The sequence below is a fragment of the Tamandua tetradactyla genome, chromosome 14 (genome assembly GCF_023851605.1).
Source record: "Tamandua tetradactyla isolate mTamTet1 chromosome 14, mTamTet1.pri, whole genome shotgun sequence".
NCBI classification, from domain to species: Eukaryota; Metazoa; Chordata; class Mammalia; order Pilosa; family Myrmecophagidae; genus Tamandua; species Tamandua tetradactyla.
This window is the reverse complement of record NC_135340.1, coordinates 43,257,994-43,274,221: the sequence shown is the minus strand read 5'-3', so window position 1 is coordinate 43,274,221 and position 16,228 is coordinate 43,257,994. Positions and strand designations below refer to the sequence as shown.

Here is a 16,228-nt window from a genome sequence, read left to right as displayed (position 1 = left end):
ATTTCAGTCTTAAATTAGTGGGGGAGGTACGTGGATTAGAAATGAAAATTCAAATTGAGTTTAGGATACACTTACCCTACAAAGATTATCTGTGAAATCAGTTAAAGTTCACTGATAATGTTCTCTGGATTCTACCTTAAGTCTTAGATGAAGTTCAACTTACATACTACTATGAATAGTGCTGGTTCATAGTGCTGGTGGGAGTGAATCTTCCTTAGTATGACATATATACACTTTAAATAGTAGCCTATTGATTTGGGAAACTTTCCAGCTCTGTGTTTTAAATAGAGCCAAGTATTTGGAAAGTTTTCATATCATGCTACTTGGGGACTCTTAGCTTTCAAAATTACCTGAACTGTAAGCATTATCTAGTAATAAACCCTTTTCAGAGCTGGGTTCAAATAGGCCAGTAAAATGCTACCAAAAATGTAAAGGGATGTTTAATATATTTTTCTATTATTCTGTTAAGAGAATACAATTTTATCCTTTTTGCTCTAAATCATTTTGGTAATGAAATTGAACTAAAATGTCAATTCCAGTCCCAGCAGGACTTAGATAAATCCCATAGATGGGCAGGTAACAGACACCTGATCATTGTCTCATTGCAGCTATGCCCAAGACTTATGGTCAACCTTATACTTCTGGTTCCTGGGACTTCAGAATAGTAGTTAGATCTCAACACTCACTTTGATTTCTTGAGCTAAGTCCCTAAAATTAGCAGATCGGTTGTAGTACTGATCTTTGTATTAGGGGAATAGACAAAGGGAAAATATGTTCTAATTTATTACTTTATTAAGAAATAATATATGAACAGTCTAATTGAAGAATATTCAAATAATTTAGGTATATTTGGAGCAAATATTGAGGGCCCCCTTCATTTTCCCTCTACCATCCTTATCTACTTTTTGGAATTAAGAACTATTAACAACTTTAACTGCATCCTACTATCATTCCTATTGATACTGATGAATACACATATCAACAAATAGTTTCTTTTTTATTTGTTTCTCAGTCTCTTTCTCAATCCATTTTATTTCTTTATTTCAAAGCATTTAAACAAATTTATTCACTCTACTGGCCATTATCATGTCTTGGTATCTAGCGTCTGTAAACTTCTCAGTCTGGAAATATAAAGATTTAATGCATATTTTCTGACTTGTCTGTCAGAAAACACTTTTCAGGCACTATCTCATATGAGTAATAATTTGGTCCACTTACAAATGAGAGAATGGGCTAAAAGAAGCTAAGGGTTTTAAGCAACTTGTAGTAGGTGAAGGAATGACAAGAAGTAGTACCTGGGGAAAGATGTTGGTGTAGATGATTATTTGTTTTGGCTGAGTGATATATATCATTCATACAAATGTCAAAAAAAAATAAAAACCTTTGTAATCCAATAATGTATTGCGTAAATAAAACATTTATAAAGTGTTTTATAATATCTTGTTCATTTTTATTCAGATATGGCTTATATGTAGTGAAACTTAAGCTTCTAACTTTACTATCTTGTAATCACAAACATACATTTCAGTATCCACCATACCACTGAGATATAGAACAGTTCCATTTCCCTTAAATTCCTCTTTACTACTTTTGTTTGCAAAACACTTTTCCCTTTCCTGCCCCTATAATTTTGCCTTTTTCAGAAGGCCATAAAAATAGAATGATATGATATGCTACCTTTAAAAAATTATCTTTTCACTTAGTATGATGCATGTAAGGATGAATCTTTATGCTGTTTTCTTGTTCAGTAGTAATTTTATTGTTATGTAATAGTCCACCATACCAATGTACTACACCTTATTCTCTCTCCATTTTTATTGTTTCCATTTCTAGTGAGAATAAACCTGCTATAAACATTTATGTAAGGTTTATTCAACGTGCTGTTTTGAATCTGGTATGTACCTCAGAAAAGGCCACTTTTTTTAATCCATTCTTGTGGAAGAAGATGTACTGTGGGTGGAACCTTTTGGTTAGGCTACTTCAATTGAGATGTGACCCTCCCTATTCAAGCTGGGTCTTAATCTTTTACTGGAGTCCTTTGTGAAGAGTATAAAAGACAGTTAAAGCCCACATAACTTAGAGAGAAATTCCTCAGGAAAAACAAGCAAGGACAAAAAGAAGTTGAGAGAAAGCCAACAAAAAATATCATGTGCCTTCCCATGTGACAGAGGAAACCCAGATGACAGCAGCCTTCCCTCAGTAAAAAGCATCTTCTTTTTGATGCCTAAATGTGGACACTTTCATAACTTTCAAACTCTAAATTTGTAGCTTAATAATTCCCATTGAAAAAGCCAACCCATTTCTGGTATGTCTCATTCTGGCAGCTTTAACATGCATGTAGGTTTTTTTTTTCACTTGGGTAAATATCTAAGTATACAATTGCTGGGCCATATGGTTAATTGCAAATTTAATGAAGTAATTGTTCATAATAATTGTTTTCAGAAGTGGGAAATAAATAGCTATTAGTCATATGAAAATGTATCTATAAGTATATCTAGCATTAGTATTGTTATAAGTTATTCAATATTTTCATCTGATTTATTCTGGGCTTAAACTCATTGTGTATAAAACGAAATTTTCTGCCTTCAAAAATGCTGTCACATGGCAAAGTTTGGAAAATGAGAGTCAAAATAGAAAATACTAGATGTTGGAAGGATCTAACATTCTCTAATGAAGTTATGAAGTTTTATTGAACATTTTCATACTGCATGGCCTTTTTACTATAGACTGCTTCAGATGAAAGGATAGACCTACATAAAATCCAGAGACTGGGACTTAATAATAAATGAAAATAGCATGGTAAGTTAATTAAATCATAAGTTGGAAAATTTTGGTAGAGAACTGGAAATTATAAAAGAATTAATTATAGATTTTGGATCTAAAAAATACAAAGACTGTAATTTAAAATTGACTGCATATGTTTAATATCAGATGGAAAATATTTGAACAAAATTAGTGAACTGGAAGATAAGTCAGATAAATATTCAGTAGTTTCACGTCAACAGTTTGAGAAATTTGTGGTAAATTATTTCTTCAAGAAACAATTTATGTATTCCTCATTTTCTTTGCCTTTTGTGATTCCAAATAAACCTATGTTGTACCATTTTAATGTGACCTACAAGACACACTTTCATTTGAATAATCATGAATGTGTTTTCTATATGTAGAAGGAAAATTATCCCGGATTGAATTTCAAGGATATAAGAAGGAATAAAACAAACAGAAGGAGTTTATGTCTGAGTAAACATAAAAGTACATAATTGTATTTTGCTGATTTTAAATATGTGCAGAACTAAAACATATGACAATAGGACAAAAGATAAATGCAGCTTATGAGTTTTAAAGTAGTCAGACTGGGGATTGATAAATAGCCTAACTTACAGTAAATTCTCATAAGTTAAGATTATGTGTTTTAATCTGTATTATAAGAAAAATGGCAGTAAAAAACATACATTTAACAAGATAATGGAAAACATAGAATAATAACCATAATTATTCAAAAGCATGGTAAGAAAGAAGTAAATCTAGAAATTGGAGTGTAAAACTTATGGGATAAAAAAGGAAATCCATAGTAAGATGTTTGATTAAATATATGTATATAATTATATTAAGTATAAGTGGGCTAAATAATATAATGAAATATAGTATAACTGAAAGAAAGCAAATGGATAAAAAGAGATTATTCTAAGCTACATTATGCTTACAGGAGACCCAATTAAGTTTGAAATTTACAGAAAAGCTGAAAATAAAAAGATGGACAATCACACTATTCAAATATCAACCAAAAGAAAGCCAGTGTGGTTATAGTATAATAGAGAAAGCATACTTCTAAGAGATGAAAGGAAATAATTTGCAATGATTAAAGTGTCAAACTATAAGGAAGATATAATACTTTCAATTTGTGTGTACGTAATTATACACAAGTAGAAGGTGAAGAGTAATTCTAGTAAAATACACCAGAATCTAATCCATAGTAAAGGTCAGAAAAAACACTTGGCCAGACTACAGTTCTGAAACTTGTACCAGATAGGGGTATATCATATTCAAACTATAGAAAGACAAAGATAAGGAGAACATTTTGAAATAAACCAGGGAGGAACAAGTTGGAAACCTATCTTTTCTAAAGAGGAAAAAGCATAATAATTATAGTGAACTTCTTGTCAGAAACCATTCAAGAAAGAAGAGAGCAGAGTGAAATATTTAAAATTTTGAAACAAACAAACAAAAAAACATTAAAAATGCATCAACTGGAATTCTATATCCAGCAAAATTGTCCCTTAAAAGCAAAGGACAAAAATACATTTTCACAGGCAAAAACAGAGGAATTTCATTACTTCCAGACCTCCCCTGCATAAATGTAAAAAGTATTTTAGGTAGAAGGAAAATTATATAGGTTAGAAATTGAGAGCTACATAATGAAATAAAGTCCAAGCAGGGAATAATGACAGCAAAATACAACTTTTACTCTTTTACAAAATTGATTTAGAGGGCAGGGCAAGATGGCAGCAGTGTGAGGTTCTAAATTTAATTTGTCCACCAGAACAACCACTAAATAGGCAGGAACTACATAGAACCGCTGATGGGGGGACATCAGAGACTGGACATACAGTGTATAAAAACCTGAAATGGGTGGGATGGCTGAGACATCACATGGAACTGTAAGTCTACCAAGATGCAGAGGCCAGTGCCCCTCCCCCATAGGCATGGCAGGCTGGTTCCCTGACGGGAAAGGAAACAGACTTTACCAAATAATTTAGCTCAACCAAGCTCCAACTGTGGAATTCATTAACAAATTCTGACTTTTGAAAAGAGGCCCCAAGCTCAGATAAACATGGAGTGAGTACTAAAGGAATGAGTTTCCATTCCAGGAATTGGGGTGGGACTGACAGAAAACATAAATAAATAAAAAAGCAGAGGCATAAATATCAGCCCAATTTGAATTATATGTTACAACTATTGAAGCAATTAAGCTTTCCATTTTCTTTGGGTCCTCTCTATAGAGTGGGGTATTTTTTCTCAGTTATATAAAATTGATGTGGAGACTGGGGCATGCACATACACAAATCATCTCAGGCTTCCTGGTTTATCTACTCATAGAGGCACTTCGTTGGAGGTTTGGAATGTTTGCTGGTGACTTTGCTGCTAGATTTAGAGAGCAGGCCTATCCGAATTGAGTACCCCGGCAGGTATAGGAGAGAGGGATAATTTCTATCTCTAGGTCTCTTACCCAGAGAAAGAGGGATGCTGAGGAGGATGCAGAGGGGGGAAGAGAGCTTCCTCCTTTTCTTATCTATTGGCTCCTCAGTTATAAGTTAGAGGTGGAGCAGATGTAAGAGTAAATAAAAGTTCTATCTGATTCTCTAAATTTGAATCAGGCTGGACATTTTTCTTTTCTCTGTTAATATTTACAGGTAAAATTTTACATTTTCTGTCAACATTGATTGCTGGGAGATACCAATAAAGGACTGAACATTCATCATCTCATTCCATTTCTACTCTATCTTGCAGAACAACTCTAACTATAACACGTGTTCTTTTCTATGGAGCCAATATCATCATTTCTCTCCTGATTCTAAATCATATTGAGTCAGATTGCATTACAGAAGTGAACTATTTTTTTTGTTTTTTAATAGGTTCATAACTAAAATCTTTCCAATTTTTCAAAATACTGCCAAAGTGGAATATTTAGGAATGTTTCCAGAATTAGAATTTCTCATTTTAAAGAGTTTCTGAACTCTGTAATCAACTAAAACACTTGAACAATAAAAATGCAACCACATACCAACTAACAAATTTAAAAATGTAATTAACATTAATTAAATATTTAAGTGGCATACCACTTAATAACTAGACCAAACAGAAATTAACAATTGAACAAGCACTAAACATTCACTATATGTAAGTAGCACAGCAGGTAACAGATAAACAGGTATACTTAATTTTATTAAATGCTAATTCATTGTTGGATTATTTGTTTTCCAGGAGTATACTCAACAGAAAAACTCAGTGGAGGGCCTCAAACTCCATACAGAATGGTGCCAGAAATAGAAAGGTATGGAGGTCAGAACAGGAGGGATCATTAGAATCCGGAAGCTGAACCCCTGACCTGAAGCCCAGGTCCAGGAGATACCACAGTCTTAACTTTCAGATCCACTTTTACCTTGATGACCCTCTCACACAGTCAGATGTCCAACTTGAGACTGGAAACTATTAATCTCTCTCAAGCTTTTTAAGGCACCAAAGGTCTGGAGTGCCATCAAGGCAGTAAAGACCCCAAATTTCCAATCCCCTAGATTAAAAGAGTCTAGTGGCCTCAAAAAGCTCGATTACTTAATTTATCTGTCCAGCTGAAGCTCCAGAACTTTGAGCAGTCAGACTCCTTGCTTCTTAGGAATCTTGGGTTGCCACAATGATACCAAACAAAAGCAGTGGGTTCTCTGCTCAATGCACATAACAACAAACCCTTAACACTGAGGTTACAGACAGTGAAAGAGTTTCCATGCTTTACACAAAGCAGGAGATCAGATAACCTACCAATCCCAAAATCTATCTCTCTGGGTCTGAGTTCAAGGTTTTTATGGATCCAAACAAGGGATGGGGAGAGTTGTTATCCTTACAATGGTAAGATTTCTACTGAGCCTATTATTTCTCAATAAATGAAACAGGAGCCAGAAACTGCAGCAGCAGGAGCCACGAGTGTTGTTTGCAATGCACAGACACTGACCAGGTGGTCATTGCCTCATTTTGTAAACAATATTTAACATCACAGTCACTTTATTTTCTGTGCTTCCTAGGGATACATGTAATTATCTCAGTGCATACTTCTTTCAGCATGTGGTCTATATTACTAACTATATCTGCAGGTGAAAATTGGCTATCCCAAAGAAAGAATATAATATTCAAGAAAGTAAAAGTAAATACAAAGTTTTTATTGTGTGGAATTTCATACTATTGCTCATTGTTTTTCTATTACTCTTGATGGCTCAAATTGATCAAAATGTTCATGATAGTATACACAACTTTATCTTGCTCTACTTCCTTAGATGAGTCTCCTCTTCGATATTATTCCATTAACTTTATAATACAGATTAGAAATAATTGAAATTTATTGAATAATATTTTGTAACTTGGCAATTGCAACAAAATTTCTAAACCTTTTAGCATACTTATATTCACCATATCTAATTCATTGAGGGAGTCACTTAGAAAATCATGAAATAACAGTTAAGTGTGTTTATGTATTTTATAGCCTACTTCACTGAAAATTTTGAAGTCAAGTGGAATATAGTCTTAGGGATATATTTACTATTTTATTTGTGCATTTTTCTAAGTTTTTGTAAAATAATATATACAAATACTATTTATTTTTAAAAATAAATAAAAATAAAAATTTATTTTTAAAATAAATAAAACGAAAAATTTATTTTTAAAATAAATCATAGTCAAATACATTGCTCTATGCCCTTGAATATACAAAATAATTGCTTTCTGCATCCTAAACATCTGTCAAGTGGAAGATAAAAAGATATCAAACTTTGAAATTTTTAAACTAAGTTTTGGTGTTGAAACTATGTTTTTGACCAATACAATCATACATTCTGTTTTCCTCCCAATAATTTCGTAAGAACAAGAAGAATTAAACACTTTGGAAAGATGTAGTGTGATGCTGGTGGGTGAGATGCCAGCTATCTGGGTGTCTCCTGCACCTTTTCTTATGCTGCTTACTGACGTCGTTTTCACTGGACCGGATTTGTCTCCAGCAAGACTCTATGACCCTCCCAAAAATAAAATCCAGCCCCTCAATGAAAGTATAGGTATTTCTATAATAATTTTGCAAACACTGACTCTGTGAACTTCAAATACCTTTCTCTAGGTATTTGATAATATCTGTGAACATTATCTGTGGATATTATCTGAAATATTTGATAATACCTGTGGATAATGAAGCAGCTAAAATATGGATGTAAAATTAACTCATTTGAAAATTATATTACTAAATAAGACTTGTACCCATAACACAATTTTTATTTTTATTTCCAGGGAAATGTTTTCTAAACCTGAAATGGCTGGTAGAATATTATCTTTCTTTGCTCCTTTTTCTTTTATTTGCTAATCCACAAGCAGTAATATATCTGGACTCACTTTTAGGTTGTCCTGTTGTTTCAAGGGCAATATAATACCATGAAACCTAGCATAAAATTAAAGTACTCTGTTGAATTCCCCTTGAAATAAATATCTTTTAAACAACTTTCTTTCCTTGAAAGAGGAGGACAAAAAAAATTCTAGATGTAATAATTTCCAAAAACATTCAAATATCTGTTCCAGCTCCTGCTTTCAATTCTTTTGGGTGTATACCTAGTAGTGGGATTGTCAGTCATATGGGGAGTCCTATACTTAGCTTTTGGAGGAACAACCAACTGCTTTCCACAGCAGCTGCAATATTTTACATTGCCACCAGCAGTGAATGAGTATTCCTCCTGTCTCTGCAGAGAATGGGGGATGGGCACTGGTAGCTGCTACATGGAGAGAGTAATTTACAGTTCTTTAATATAATTTATCACCACTTCCTTCTGCTCCTCCATGAATACTGTACAGTTTTTTTTTCTGACCTCTAGAGTTTCAAAATCATTGTTACAGATAGTCCCTGCCTGTTTAATAGTCGTTTTCATGGAAGGACTGAATCCTGAGCTCCTTACTCCACCATCTTCCCTGGATATCCCCTGTAAACGAACCATTTTTATTTGTGTTTAATAATTAATATAGAAGGTTTATATTGAATAGTGTCAGTTTCTGCACCCTGATTTTCACATATGAAGATGTGCTTGGAAAGATTTTTCTCACAAAAAAGATTATCTAAAAATATGTCTATATTTTCTATTTTTATCTTTCTTTTATTTTTATTTAAATAAATACTGAAAATCATTTAGGTTAAGCTTAAAGGTAAAAAAAAATCACTACTTTTTTAGCCAAATTTGGTAAATTGTGTCAACAGCCTTTATTTACAAATTCATCCTGTCCGCTCTGATTTGATAGAATACATTGATAGATTCCAAATTTGCCTCTGTCTTTTCCCCTTGTATCCCTCTGTTACATTCATCACTTTGTAGCTACTGTAAGGCACAAATATTATATTTTTCACTATCCTGTTGCAACAGTTTTCCACCATTTCTAAGATCGACCAAATTCTCATTGCCCACTATATAGGTCTATCTTGCCAAGACCCTTACTTATCTTCTTGTATTTATTCCAAACTGTTGAGTTTCTTCATGTTTCAGGTTTTTTCCCAGGTATTTCTTTTGCCTAGAACTCTTTCCTCCTATTCTTAACTTAATAAAGTCCTATTCATCATTTAGATCTTAGTACAAACAACATCTTCTAGAACAAGACAGAACACACAGTTATGAGCTCTACTACTTCTCTTAACACTTTGCACTTTTCTTCACAACACATCACCACATTACCATCCAGTTATGTGATTTGTAAATTCTTGTTTCACTATGACATTTCGCACTGCCTGAGGGCAGGGTCTGTGTTTTATCCCAGAATGTGTCACAGTGCCTGATACACAGGAAATATTCATGGTAGCTGCCCAATGAACTGTAATAAAGACAGATTAACATATGGTAGGAGATGAAATAAGAGGAAGAGCCTCAGATGGTGTTTGTTCATGGATTTGGTCTGTAACAACTGCTCTTACTCTTTCTTGCCTTAATTCCAATGGATTTAAGCCCACTTTTAAGTTGGTCCATATCATTTATGAATGTGTGTATGTGCATATGTTTATATACACTCATATATTTACAAACATATGTTTGTGAATGTATTTACATATGCATATGTATTATATATACACACATACATATACACATATTTTCTGTTGCTTGTGATTTGGTCTTTACAACTCATTCAATCAATGAATATTTTTTGGACTTGGGCTCAAATAGATATTGATCATATCACCATGGTTGGTGTTATTATTGTCCAACAAGTGAACATTCAGAACTATTTGCTGACAGTTTTCTCCAGTAACCTGTATAATCTTTTTTTTCCTTCTCAAGGCACAGGTTTCAAGCTTTTATTATATGATGTATATGATAACTCATCTATGAAGCTTGTGAAATTAGCTTAATTTTCCTTTTGCTTTGATAACTATGTAAAACTGAGCAATTCACTGTCCTATCTTGTGAGAACACTCTAGCCTGAATATCTGTGATCTAAATTTTTTTCTCATGATTACTTTGTTGATAGATTCTTGTATCTGTAATGGGTTCAATGCAGAGTCAATGTTACCTGTATTAAATAAAAAAGAAAAATCATAAGGTCAAGTTTTCTGCTTGAGAAATTTGCCATATTTTTCGTGCTGGGGGAAGAGGGTAAGAAAGTTAAAGTTATAAGCTAAAAAAATTATTAAGGACAAAATGGATCCCATGAAATCCTCAAGATAAGCAGAAAAGGACCAATCAGGGTTACAATGAAACTTGGAAGGGATATACCCAGGGAGTAGGCATAAATTAGAACTGGCCGGAGTCTCATAAAAACTAAAATCCAGATTCAAGTCAGCTCAATACCTGATTGGATTGAAGTGATCACAACTTAACATTCTAGGTCTAACCTAGGATAATGCAAGTGGTTTCTCATGTAATACATCAGAATAGAACTTCTTTATGCACAATGTCTAGCATATGTGAAATAATTATGAAATATGATAAGAAGCAGGGATATGTGACCCATAATTAAGTGGAAAATAGTTCATGGAAACAGACAGCAGATGAGTCAATTATTGAAATTAGCAGAAAATGAGTTTAGATAAATATTAATCATTTTAAATAGACATTAAGAAGGTAAAAAAATAATGAAACAATGAAGTATTTCATCAGAGAATCTGCATATCTAAGGCAGAGCAAAATTAGATTTTAGAACTGAAAAAATTTAGGATAGGCTTAAAAGTAGATTGTTAACAGCAGAAGAAAGAATCAGTGGACACAAAAGACAGGTTAACAGAATTTATTCAAAAAGAAGTACAGAGATTTAAGGAATTGGGAAAAAAAAGAACTAAATGTGAAACGCAGGTGGGACAATATGAAATATTCTAACACCTGTGTAAATGAACCCTAGCATGAAAGAAGGAAGAAAACTGGGAGCAATACTTGAAAAATAATGATTAAAATTTTTCCAAAATTAATTAAAGGCATCAACTCACAGTTTTCAGAAATGTAGTGAACAACAAAAGGGATGAATATAAAGAAAAGCATATCATAGGTACATCATAGTCATTTTGCAGAAAACCAGAGCAAAGAATACATTTAACACAACCAGATAAAGAAACACCTTTGAAGGAACAGAAACCTGACCAGTCTTTGACTACTGACAGAAAACATGAGCACCGAAAGACAATGGACTAATATTTTAAAGTACTAATAAAAATATGCCACACTAGAATTCTGAATTCTATACCTAGAGAAAATGTTTGTATAAAATTAAGAAAAAAAGAAACATTTTAATAAACAATTGAGGCATTGTTACCAGAAAAAAATCCAGTGAAATTTCATTGAGATTGAATAAAAATTTAGCTCAGATAGCAGTAAGAAAGGAACGAAATTTAATAGAAGAGATAAATGTAGAAGAATATTGACTGTTTCAAACAAAACTAAAATAGATATAGCAAAAATATATTTTGGTGTTTTAATATTTGAAAAATTATTACAATAAAATTAATAACTTTCTTTACACTAGGTGTGTGATGCTAAGGAATACCATGGTAACTAGTACAGTTACCATAAATAAAGCATATCTGCAGTATATTCACCATTGCTTTTGCTCCAAAATTAAAATCTAACTACTTATTGATATAAGTCCAGATCATATTCACACACTTCCACAAAACAAATAATGCAGCAGATTGAATGGAGAGGCAAATAAGATAACTCAACTGCAACATGTAAAAGAGAAGAGGCAAATAAGATAACTCAACTGCAACATGTAAAAGAAATTTGCAGAAGAAAAAAAATTTTTAAATAAAAATAAAAAAATAAAAAAAAGAAATTTGCAAAAATGTAAAACAGTGCCATATTTCCCATTGCATTCTTTATTTTGCTTTGGAAGTAGCTACTTTTCATACAGTGTATTATTTACTTTAACATGCAATGGCTTTTTATTGTTACTTTTAAATGTTAATGCATACACTTTTTAAAAATTCAGTTTTAATTTCTAATGTAGTAAATACTAGTAGATATAATCTGCATAAACAGAAGTTCATTGATCTCAGCAATCATTTTAAGACTGTATAGGAATCTTGAGATAAAAATGTTTAAGAAACACTGGACTAGATTATTTGAGGATTATTAATTTCACCCTTGAGATATAAAATCTTACTTGACAATGATGGGGTGAGTATAGGGTGAACAGATATCTTAAGGATGTCATAACGTTCCTGAGGTCAAAGAAATAACATTGAGGTTCGTATATTGTGAAAATGTAACAGTTTGGCTTAATTCAATACTTGACTTTATGTGGCTCAGAGAATAGGACTGTGTAGGTCACTTAACATCCCCAGGGCCACCCGAGGTAGGGCCCTTCCCAGCCCCAATTGTGGATGCCCTAACACCAATTACATCCTTAAATTGAAACAAGCTTCTTAACATGCTGTTTTATTCAACATTATATATTTACACAATTCTCAAATGAAAACAATTGTGGAAAAAGGTGTTTAATTTTTTCTGTAACCTATACGGTGGAACAAGCTAACCTGACCTTTCTCATTGAGCAGCAAATCCTAACCTTCACTAGATGTGAAGCTAGTAGTCATAGTCTGTATTCATTGCATTAGAATATGAATATTTATCTATTTTACTGTAGAAATAAACAGTTTTAATTTTTCATTTATGCTTCAGACTCAATTTGGAGTGGCAGAAAATATATAGGGCTACATTACCTTTAAAACCTTTATGAAACTCCATGTACTTCTAGCTCCACAGATTTCAGATAAGGGAGAGTACCTTTTTGAGACATGGTGTAGGAAGAAATCCCATGAAAGTGAAAGTTTTGTTGTGTGTAGTAATGAGAAATTCATCACCTTAGCACAGTCCAGTTGCAATCGATCTGAGCACTGCAGTGAATTAATGAATATTTTACTGTTCAGAGTTAGACTTTCTTGATTTAACTTCAGAATATTTTTCTCTGCTTTAACTGGCACAGATAAGTTATTTCCTAACCCATTTATTAATAGAGAAGAGGCAAAATCTTCAAAGGTTACAAGTATATGTACCATTGTTTTTAATATAAATCATATAAAAACAATACACTGTTTAACAAATGGCCAAGACACAAAAGTGGGAATCAATTTTATCTCCCTAGATTACAGTTGTCATTCAGTTTTTTTTTTACATGGGCAGGCACCGGGAAACGAATCCGGGTCCTCGTGCATGGCAGGCAAGCATTCTTACCTGCTGAGCCACCATGGCCTGCCCGTCATTCAGTTTTTAATTCGTGAGATAAGCAATGCTTAATGATGATCTTTAAAAGTATTCATTTTACTGAGAGACCTATCTAAATAAATTAATTAGGTGGAACGCTCTCTAATTGAGTGACTAATTTATCCATTGTTAAAAATAGTTTATTCAATTTGCTGTTTTATTGAGGAAAATTAAAAAAGAAGATCTAGGTGAAATGCTTAACTGAAAGAAATGCTTAGCATAATGGAAGTTTCAATATGCGGTGGTGAATGTCATAAAAACAGTGTGATTAGCAGTATCATCAATATTTTTATCAATTTGAAGTTATCTATGAGTACCAAAATCATAGTTGCAAAGTCTAGCCAAATTAAATTAGTTTGCATTCAATGATCAATCTGTGACTGTAGAATAGAAGATTACTGACATAATCATACATCTGGAGATAGACAGATTTCCATAAGTGAATTGGGAAATGTTTCAAGTCCAGAAAGACAGCACAGTAGTAGTTAAATTAGGGATTGTGCATGTACATACTGATAATGTGAGACCCTAAAATATCCACTGCTAACAATGGTAAAGTCATAGTCATCTTATGGCATTTTTAATCTCTTTGTTTCTCAGAGCATAAACAGCTGGATTCAGGAGAGGTGTAATGACTGCATAAAATACAGCAAGAAACTTGTCCATCCAAGTGATGTTGAGTGGCCACAGATAAATGAAAACACAGGGCCCAAAGAATAATACCACCACAGTGATGTGAGCAGTGCAAGTAGAGAGACCCTTGGATGCCCCATCCTTAGAATGGGGGCAGACAGTAAAAAGTATATAAGAGTAGGAGATTAACAACAGAATGAAGCAGATAGTTGCCAGTACCCCACTGTCAGCATTTATCAACATTTCCAGAATATAGGTGTCCATGCAGGCTAGCTTGATAACCAATGGAATATCACAGAAAAAGCTATCCAATTCTCTGGGTCCACAAAAGGGCAGATTAACAATCAGAGCTAGTTGACTTATTGAATGAATAAAGCCAATGATCCATGATGTCATCACTAACCCAATGCACATTTGTCTGTTCATGATGCTAGAATAATGGAGTGGCTTGCAGATGGCCACATAATGGTCGTATGCCATTGACACAAGCAGCAGCATCTCACCCCCTCCAAAGAAATGTCCAAAGAAAATCTGACACATACAGCCTCCAAAGGAGATGGTCTTGTTTTCCTTGAGAAAGTCTGTGATCATTTTAGGTGTATTAACTGAGGAAAGGCAAAAGTCAATGAAAGAGAGATTGGCTAAGAGGAAGTACATGGGGGAGTGGAGACTGAGGTCAGTAATGTTTAAGAAAATAATAAAAGTGTTGCCTAAAATGGTGATCAAATAAAGTGAAGAACATATCAATAGGAGAAAGGCCTGTATCTTCCATGATTCACAAAGTCCAAGAATAATAAATTCAGGTACCACAGACTGGTTTACTTCTTCCATTTTTCCAGTTTGTTCTAACTTCATTCAAAAATGAAAGGCATGGAATTAATTTTCAGAATAACCATTATGTGTGCAAAGATCATTTCTTATACGTGCTAATGGGAGTGTTTCCTAAAACAAGCACCTTGGATAATAGTTTAGGTCTTGTAAAGTTCAACATTCACATGTCTCATGACCCAACAATTTCATTCCTATGTACATGCCTGGGTTAAACTCCTGCATTTACATAAGAAGAGAAATTTAAAAGAATGCCACTGATGGAGATATATGAATAAATTGTGGTAGAGTTACATAATGGAATATTATTTAGAATTACAAAAATGAAGTAAGCTACATGAAATGAGGTAGGAAATAATAATGAAGGAAAGAAATTCAAAAGAAATCCATTTAACAACACTTTTTATAAAGCGAACAGCAATAAAAAGATGACAGTATATTTTGCAGGAATTAGTATATGTGATAAAACTATATAGGGAATGAAAAAGACAATATGTAAGGTGCATAATCTCAGGTGAGAAGAGGTCAAGTGTGAAGATGAGAGGGAATATATGAGCAGGTTATATTATCAGTTATGAAGTTCATATATTAGACCTTGCATCCATAGGTGTAACTTTATTATTGAATAAATAACTAAATAAACGAATCAAAAAAGGGTTAAAAATGATGAGACTGTGCTATGAATAAAATATTATTATTCTGCAATACTCTAGACTTTTGTTACAATGCTTTCTTTCTTTGGTATAATGTTTTAAAATACAATTATTTAGAGTTGTACAGCAGAAAAATAGTTTTATACATAAATTTGAATCACTAGAACAATACTTAACACATTGACAGAAATCAATAACTGTTTCATTATGAAACAAATAAATGAATTAATCTGTAAAATGTAGAGCTATTACTACTTACATCGCCAAATCACAAACATTTTTTGTCAACAAAAGTTGTTAACTAAGTACAAAGGGCAGAAAAACTAGTCAAGGGAAACGTGGATAATCATCAGTAAGAGAATAAATATTTTAGTAAAAAAATAATAAACTATGAGCATAAGGAAGCAATGTTCTCTGAAAATAAAACTCAATCTTTATTTCATTTTATTTTTTTTGAGAAATTTTCAAAGCCAAGGTAAATTTAAGCCACAGGGAATCCTGAGATTTAGCTTGTGGTCAGAGATATAAAATGTATCCTGAAGCCTGTTTACCAGATGTTCTAGGGCCATGGAAAACATAACCTGATTTAAATATCTGATTCAAAACCTATGTGGCTCCTGACAAACTAAAATCTCGAAATTT

General features: G+C 32.9%; 1 protein-coding gene across 1 annotated transcript; it reads right to left on the bottom strand.

The window, feature by feature from the left end:
* Window positions 1-14,036: 14,036 nt before the first annotated feature.
* Window positions 14,037-14,936, bottom strand: LOC143655391 (olfactory receptor 4K3-like). Its single transcript, XM_077126722.1, has one exon. It carries the CDS (start codon window positions 14,934-14,936, stop codon window positions 14,037-14,039), a length of 900 nt encoding a protein of 299 aa, XP_076982837.1.
* Window positions 14,937-16,228: the final 1,292 nt, after the last annotated feature.

What these genes read in the sequence shown, in the direction of transcription:
- LOC143655391 (XM_077126722.1), bottom strand. Translation starts at nt 14,936, where the DNA reads ATGGAAGAAGTAAACCAGTCTGTGGTACCTGAATTTATTATTCTTGGA.